Consider the following 9458-nt stretch of genomic DNA (forward strand, 5'->3'; position numbering starts at 1 on the left):
TACACACTTAATGGTAATAAAGAATTATAGTTTAACCTCTTAAGTGTCTAGCTAGAGAGGTAATAATAAGGATAGTATATAGTCTTAAGACTATAAGAGGCTAAGTAATTATAGAAGTTTGTATTATTCTACTAGTAGCTAGTTGCTATAGGCGCCTTTTGTCCTCTATAGAAACATCTTAGTGTTAAATATAACACATGTATACACACACTCTCTTGCCTAACCCTAAGCCAGGCATAGAACAAAGCCATCAGTGCTAGGATGGCTGGCTGCACTGTCCTGCCAAAATACAATTAGGCCGAAGTCAAATACTCCGGTTGGGTGACTAATATTTACCCCCCTACTACAGAACTTCACTTTTGGTGTATAGGTCAGGCAGCAGCACGTCTTTTGCTAGCTACGCCCTACCTAACACCGTCAGCCACCACTAATAAGACTTGAAGAAGGTTCAGATAGCGTGCAAAAATTAATCTTCAATGGCATGGGACACTGAGTTTGCTGGAATAATGAGACAGATATCGTGAGGCTGTTTGCCTCAGAAGCTTCTGATGCTATCTAGAGGGGCGACGCGCGCGGGGTAGCTTAGACTTTGTTGGTATTACAAGAAATCAAGGCGTCATGAAATCTATGAACATGATTAAATACTAAGATGTTTACGGAGAGAATAAAGCTTTTTATAAAGCTAATACTTAACCACCCCGCACTAAAGGTGTCCTAACTACCCTGGGTTTTTAGAGTTTTTAACCCTTACTGACTATAAGACGCGCTTTGCTTTCCGTCTAACACAGAATATTTTAGAATTCGCTAATACAGCCTTCATTTACCCTTTAATAAGTAATAAGGCCTATGCCGCCTCCTTCTAGACACCCCTTCTCTTACCTCACCTATTATAACGATGGAGCTAGTCGGCCTAGCAAATGGATTCTCCTGCTACACTACAAGCAAAAATGAAGCAACCTTTATCTATAAGGAGATATACATAGATAAATGCTATGATGGTCCAAAGCTACCGGACTTACCCTTCATTATTGACGTTGGGGCTAACATTGGACTATTTTCTATCTATATGAAACAAAAACATCCTTCAGCTACAATTCTTGCCTTTGAGCCAGCACCTAAGATATACGACCTTCTATGCCGGAATCTGGAGTTACACAACGTCTTCGGCGTCAAGACCTACGCCTATGGTTTGAGCTCCAAGGCAGCCACTACGAAATTTACGTACTTCCCTAACTCACCTGGAAACTCAACTCTATATCCCGAACAGAAAGTAGAGCTACGACGTGCAATTACAGAACACTTTGGCGAAGAAGCTGCAAATTATTACTTCACTGGAGCCCAGGAGATAGACGTTAATCTCCAAAGGCTATCGCACTTTCTAGGTAGCTGTGATACTCTGAGAAGGATTGACCTGCTCAAGATTGATGTGGAGGGCGCAGAACTTGACGCTTTACTTGGCCTGGACGACACAGACTGGGACAAGATATATAACGTCATAATAGAGACTTCTGTTAACTCTGGAGTTAAGCCTGATGTTCAGAAGCTTCTGCGAGATAAAGGCTTTGTTGTTACTAGTGAGGGTGCTTGCTGGGCACCTAACCAGTTCTTCATGATCCGCGCTTATCGTGATAACTAATCACATCTTCATCTTATGGGCTTCCTGGTATTAATCCCGACTTCTTTGAAGCTACTTCAGTTAGCTACGGGCTTTACTTCGCATTCTACGTGTTGCAGGGTGGCAATCCCTTACCTATGAGATGGCGATAGGCAATTTAAGTGGCGTTGACAGCAACATTCAGTAAGGAAACTCAAGCATTGATAGACCTTTTGGCAGGTAAGCTCAACTAGTTAGAGCGCCCGGCCGGATCATCTCTTCGCAGGGCGTCACTGTCAGCGTCCTATTACACTACTCTACTAAAAACCCCTTACTTACACAAGGAGCATGTACAAGGATTGGCTAAGGGTATTGATTGGGGGAGAAGATGAGGGTTGAATTGATTAAACTGATTGGTACGGGCATGTTTGTATAATTCAACTTGGCCTCCTCGGCCTTTTGAGAGAATAGAGCTAATCTACGCCTTGGCCGAAAAGGGCAGCATTTAGATGGAATTAACTACCCCACCCCACATCCGAACCATCCAGAAATGCCGCATCCATCCCCCATCAACACCACTACCTTTTTCAAGCCACCACAACAATTGTCATATATCGCCAAACAACGCCGTTTTTTCAGGATCCTTTCTTTAACCCATTATAAAGCAATATACCAAAGATAAGCTCTAACAGGCCCTTCTAGATATGCAGGCTAGGCATAGTATCCAGGCTGCTGCTTATATATAGGGTATACTATACTTAACACTTTAGTATTAATACTATAGTAGGTAAAGTAAAACTACTACCTATCTTTATATATAGGAATTATCCTAGTTATAAAAGGATAATCTAGCTACCTATATATACCTTTAAGATTCCCTTAGTAAGGCCCTTACCTATTAATAAGTAAAAGGACTAGTAAAGTAGAGACTAGGTAATAGGTAGCAGCCTATAGGAAGAAAGTAAATAGGCTAATTCCTATAGTAAAACCTATTTATTAGAACCTAGAGACCTAGAGTAATTAATACCTAGTAATAGGCAGCCTATTCTTCTAAGGTTAATTAGGATTTCTTATATTATTTAGCCTATATCCTTACTATCTAAAGGATTTATCTATCTAACTAATAAAATATAAATAAAACTAGTATTATAAAGGGTAAAAGAGATAATAGGCTAGTAAAACTAAGCAGGAAGTTAATACGCAAGATAGCAGGATAGCTAGCATACACGTAACTAATCTAAACTATACTGCTATAACACCTTGTTGCTAGTGTACCCTAAGCGCCTACAAACACAAGGGTGACTCACTGACTCCCATCCAGGAGGTAACAATACTCTCAATTAATAGCCTTTAGCCTGTTTAGGGCTAAGGTTACTAAAAGAGAGTCTGTTACTAACTAGTAGTTAATTTTAAGCAGTAATACTATTATTACTAAGTAGTATAGGGTCTATATACAGAGGATCTAGGCGTACGCTAATGTATTTATAAAAAAGAGGTAGCTTAATTAGGCTAATAAGGCCTAATTAGGCTAAGAGGGCCTAAATAACTAGTAGAAGTAGTCTTAATTATAATAATAATTAAGTTATAGTTAAAGGTAGGGGTAACTTGTTTGTAGTAAATTCTATAATCTGTTTATCTTCTTAGTCTTAATTAGTATTTAACGTCTTAATTAGGATGATTAAGGCTCTACTAGCTAGAAAAACTATATAAAAAGTAACTTAAGGAAAAAGTCTAAAATCCTGCCTTATTCTACTAGTACTAGGCTTTATAGTATTAAGAGGAATAAAGAAAAAGCAGCTAGGCTTATAGTAATAAGTATTTATTATTAAGTATATATCTACTACTAGTATCTTTTTACCTCCTTTAGTTATATATAAAGGTAAAAGTCTTTAAGACTAGTAGTTCTTATTAAGTGTATTTAGATATACTAAATAGCACTTTACTTATACTAATAATAGCTAGATAACTAAAAAGAACTACCTTTATATTATAGTAGTAATACTATATTAGTTTAGTATATAACTATCTTTCCTATTATAAGACTTTAAAGGTAAAAAGGAAAGAAATCTACACTAAGGCCTAGTAGCTTTACTAGGCTATTATAGAGCTATTTATTCTATTTACTAAGTACTTAATAGTTCTTATAACTAAGGGTTCTAGTTCTTTTTACCTTATAGTAAATTCTTTAGCGCTATAGAGGCTTACTAGCTACTAAGATATAGGTATACTAACTACTAAGGTATAATGCCTTAGCTACTAAGGCGTAAAGTATAAACTACTAATACTATAAAGCACTTATTACTAAGGTATAAGATATATTAGCTACTAAATTATACTTTATTTCTATTTTTACTTATATATTTCTATATATTATATATAACAAGCAAGCGCGCTAAATAAGTAAGTGTACTACTAAACTATAACTATTAAACTATCTAACGTTTCCTTTTTATTTCTCTACTAATAATAATAAAATTAACTTATAATAAAGCTTAGGTATAGCTAGCCATCTAAGCGTATAGAAAAGATCTAAAACTTAGTATTTAAGCTATAGTAAAAATATATAACGTTAGTTATAATTTATTAATATGTTAATTAAAGAGTACACTATTATAACGTAATATTATACCTAACTTATAGAATTTAATAGAACTTAAAGAGAGGAAGCTAGTTAAGTTTATTCTAAACCTAGATTCCTAATTATTTTCTCTCTACCTTAGTAGTATTAAAGAAATAGCTAATTAACTATTTACTAAGTATAATATGCCTCTAGTTAGTAAGCGCTAGGCCTTAAGCTTTATTAAATAAACACTAAAGCTTTAAACGTGTTCTTTTTATAAGTATAACTATAAGAGGGCTTAATATAAAGATCTAGACGTAATAAATATATAGTTTTACCTTATAGTAAATATAATTATAAAATATAGTATTATAAAGTCTAATATTTATAACTTTAATAAGACTAGCTTTATAATAAGCTAGATTATATCTAGAATAGTTATTATAAGCGTTAAAAGACGTTTAAATATAAAAATAGTACAGCCTAGAAATTAAAAATAGGTTATAGTTATTTAGGCTATTAGTTTATCTAGTTATAGCGTCTTACTATATATTATTATTAAAGGTAAAAATGTTTTTTTTACTTAGTATATAGAATTTAGGCTTTTACCTAACTAGGTTATTATAACGTCTAAAAATAAATAAATAATAAATAAGAGAGGCCTAAATTAGCTTTAGTACTTTAATTAATATTTAAAGTTATATATAAAAAAGAAATATTACCTTCTTATTATTAATAAGTATAAAAGTTACTATTTTAGAAACTTTAAGCTATATTATAAAGAAAATAATATTATTACTTTTTATATACTACCTTATTTATCTTATTTACTTTAGCCTTTAGGTATTAGGTGTTTTAGGCCTTTAAAGCTAGTGTATAGTTAAGAAATTAAAGATAAGATATAATATAGTAATACCTATATTATAAAAAATAACTTCTTTTTAGTATTTTATAACGCTTTTAAGTAAGCTCTTATAAAAGTAAATATTTAAGAAGACTTTAAAGGGGTAAGGCTTATGCCTTTAAGTCTAAAAAGTATACTATTAAAGCTAGATATTAAGTTATACACTTTAATACCTTTAGGATCCCTTTTAATAACACTACTAGCTTAGATTTCCTAGATAATATATAATATAATAGAGATACCTTCTTAAGGAACTCTTATTAAGGATTACTTTATTAATTATCTAAATAGCTCCCTAATATATAGATTAATAGCTATTAAGTATATTCTTAAAGAAGCGTTAGGAACTATATATAAAAATACTTTATTAAAGGCTAATATATATATATAGTAAGTAAATAATTAGAGTAAGTAGACTATATCTTTTATCTTATAATTATTTCTATAAGTTAATCTAACTAAATTATATAAAGTTAATTAAAAATATATATTACCTTATTCTTTATTACTATTCTAAACAGTTAGATATTAATTGCCCTTATAAGTGTGTAACTATTTAATTATAGTAACAAAACAGGTGACCTGCGTACTCTTTTATATAGTCGCATTTCTTAGTGGTTATAAGCCTAGCTTCTAGTTAATTAACTAAGTTTAATGCACGGTCGCGACATACATAATAGAGGGTCTTTACCTAGGAATCTAGGGTTTCTACCTTATATAACATAACGTGTCTAAGGCCTATAAGCTTTATAAGCCCTTAAGGGGGTGAGTTAGATATTAATTGCCTTTATAAGTGTGTAACTATTTAATTATAGTAATAAAACAGGTGACCTGCGTACTCTTTTGTATAGTTGTATTTCTTGGTTAAACTACCTTATAGGTTTATATATTATATTTAGTCTTTTTATACTAACCCTAACCCTAAATTAGGTTACTATTAAATATAAGAAGTTAGCTAAATTAAGATCTAATAGATTAATAAAGGCGCTTAGTGCGCTATAGTTTACTAAATTTATAGCGTAATTAAATAAAAGTAACTAAGGCGCACGCCTTAAGGGAATTAATAGTAATAATTAGCTAATAATAAAGTAAAGCTTCTTTACTATATAAAGAAAGGAAACCTAGGGAATATTAAGGGATAATTAATAAATAAATAAGCTATATATAGTAAATATTTAGCGCAGGCTTTATAGTAATTAAATATATTACTATTACTAAGAAGGTGTATTAAATATAGTAGAATTATATATAAATTAACTAATAAATATATAATTACCTTATAGTAAATTATAGGGGAATAAGCAGTAAAATTACCTTACTTATAGTAATTTTACTAATAATATTACTAGGATTAGCCTAGGATTTCTTAGCTAAGGAAGAGGGGGTTTTCCTTATTTATATAGAATTTTACTATAGTTATATAACTTATAATAAGATTAATAAAATAACTATACTAAGTCCTATAATTTAATAACTTATAACTATTAGTAGTTATTTTTAATATAAGATCTATTATCTTTTATGTAAGTATAAATAAGTTTCTATTTAACTAAATTTCTTTTAGGGTTTATAATTCTCTTATTTATATTTTATATAATAGTGCCTAAACTCTTAAACTTAATCTAACCTATTTTTAAACTAGATTAGTTCTTATTCTTATAATTATAAGCTAGTTTTTATTCTTACTATTTCTTTTTTAAGATATAACGTTTTCCTAGTGTTATTTTAGCCTCTAGTACGTAATTTCTTTACTAAAATCTAATCTACTTTAGAGACCTAGCTTATACTTATAATATAAATTAGTTTTAGTTTAAGCTAAGTTCTATTTTAAGAATTTAACTTTCTTTTAACTTTATTTTATTTACTAGCGCCTAAATATTATAGTAAATCTAGTTAATTTACTATACTAAGGTTATTTTTATTCTTATAAGTAGGAACTAATTTTTTTTTAATCTAGGTTTTTTACTAAGGGTTTCTTATTCTCTTAACCTAATTTTAACTAAGACTACTTAAAATTATTAACTAATTCTTAAATATTTTTAATACTAAGTTTTTTCTTTTTCTTATAACTAAAACTAAATTCTAATTAGATAAATCACTTTTAGGGGTTTAACTTTCTTCTAACCTTATTTTAAATAATAGCGCCTAAAATTATAAACTAGATCTAGTTAATTACTAAAATAATATCTGTTCTTGTTCTTAGAGCAGAACTAATTTCTATACGTACTAAATTTTTTTTAGGGATTTAACTTTCTCCTTACTAAGTTTGTAGCTAATAGCACCTAAAAAATTAAACTAAATCTAGTCTAAAACTTCTAAGTCCTAGAGGTTAGGTAGTAAAGTCCTATCTATAGCTCTAATATAGCTGTTAAAGTACTACTACTAGTTAGAGAGTTTAATATATAAAGATATAGCCCTCTCCTCTAGTAAAAGAATAACCTCTAAATAAAGTATTACTATTATATTAAAGAGTTAGTAAAATAGTTTAGATATAGTACTTTAGGAGATTTAGAAGTAATAAGTAGCGTTCCCTTCTAGCTCTTTATATATAATAATATATAAGGACACTATAAGCTTATACTTAACTAACTAGTACTATAAGTTATTTATTTCCTATCAGTAGAGCTACTAGGCTAAGGCGTTAAAGACTAGCTTCCTTATTTAGAAGAGGTTAAAGAATTTAATATTACTACTAGTAAGGAGACTTTTAGTAATAAGTGTTACTTAAGAAGCTTCTTTCAGATATATAGGTATTTAATTAAGGAGGGATAAATAAGATTAGTTATCTATATTACTAATAATAAATATAGTAGCTATAGTTAAAAAGATAATATTATTATTATTACTACCTATAAGTAGCTTTTTGTTATAATCTTTAGTATTTATAGTAAAGCTAGTAAGTAAGAGTTAGCTACTAGGTTTCTTTATAGTAGGTATAGTATATCTCTTACGTTTAACTATCTCTAAGTTATTCTACTAATATATACTTTATTAGATAAGAATAACCCTTACTAATAAGCTATAGCGCCTAAATATAACGCCTTAATCTTAGCTAAATATATAATTCTAGTTAGAGTAGGTTTAGATATTAACTACTTATAATTAGCGCCTTATCTATTATAATAAGCGCTATACCTATAACATACCTATATAGTAGGCAGGCTATTATAGTAAGCAGGCTACTTCCCTCTACTTTTCTACTTTTTCTATAAGTTAATTTAACTATATTATATAAAATTAAATAAAACTATATACTACCTTATTCTTTATTACTATCCTAAACTACTTTATAGGTTTATATATTATATCTAGTCTTTTTATAATTACTATATTATTATATATATAGTTTACTACACTCTATATAAGCCTCCTTTTAGGATGTTTTCCTACCTCTAGCCTTAATACCTTTATTTTCTCCTTATAGTGCCTCTACTTTAGTTATATTAAGTAACCCTCTAAGATATAGTTAGGTCTTTTTAGCCCTTTAGTGCTTACTTAGTATATCTATCCCTATATAAAGTCTAAGGTTCTTAGCCTTAATAAGAGTAAGCCTATATACTAACTTACTAATACCTTTAGCTTAGAGGCTAATTACTTTATATATTAGTAGTAGTAAGCTTTCTTAATATCCTTAGATCTTCTTTTTTAGTAAACTAGCACTTTATATACCCTTTAGTGCTATAGTTAGTGTCTTTATATTACAACCTAATAGGTTATAGGCTATATTACCTTACCTAACAGGCAGATAATAGGCAGTAGCAGTATTTATATAGACAAGATATAAGGACAGACAGATAACTCCTTAGGACAGAAGAACTATAGTATAAGTTACATAACTATAAGTATAAGATAAAATAAAGAATAAGCACTTATTTATAAGTAAGATAAGCGCTTAGTAGATACCTAAGTAAGCGCTTATATAACCTCTAGATTATTAGTTAAATAGGTAGTTTAGAGAATAGCTAGGACTTATATATAAGATAGACTTAGACGTACTTAAGGACAGACTTCTATAGCTCTTTAGTAATTAACTTTATAATATATTCTCTAAATACCTTTTAGTATCTAACTTTAGTAATTTAATTAATAAAGAGCTATATAAGCTACCTCTATAACTATTAACTATATAACTAATTACTAAGTAATTAATAGACTAGTAAGATAATAATTACTATTACTAAGTATCTCTTTTTACTTACTATTAGTAGAAACCTTACTACTTAGAAACTAGCTATAACACTTTAATTACTCCTATTAAGTAAGTTAACCTTAATACTTACCTAATAGTATTTTATAATATCTACACCTAAGATAACCTTAACTTCCTCTAGCTCTAGAAAGACCTAACTACCCTAGCTAGAAGCCTAGATGAGGAAATAAAAGACACTAAAAAATTAGAT

The 9458-nt window shown here is 29.6% G+C and overlaps 1 protein-coding gene across 1 annotated transcript; it reads left to right on the forward strand.

Annotated features, from left to right (window-relative positions):
• The first annotated feature begins 895 nt into the window (after window positions 1-895).
• GLRG_11877 (methyltransferase FkbM family protein) lies at window positions 896-1627 on the forward strand. The gene has a single exon (XM_008102556.1). It carries the CDS (start codon window positions 1135-1137, stop codon window positions 1231-1233), a length of 99 nt encoding a protein of 32 aa, XP_008100747.1. The 5' UTR covers window positions 896-1134; the 3' UTR covers window positions 1234-1627.
• Window positions 1628-9458: the final 7831 nt, after the last annotated feature.

This window comes from Colletotrichum graminicola (genome assembly GCF_000149035.1).
Source record: "Colletotrichum graminicola M1.001 genomic scaffold supercont1.160, whole genome shotgun sequence".
In the NCBI taxonomy this organism is placed as follows: Eukaryota; Fungi; Ascomycota; class Sordariomycetes; order Glomerellales; family Glomerellaceae; genus Colletotrichum; species Colletotrichum graminicola.

Coding starts and splice junctions, on each gene's coding strand:
- GLRG_11877 (XM_008102556.1), top strand. CDS start 1,135: ATGCCGGAATCTGGAGTTACACAACGTCTTCGGCGTCAAGACCTACGC.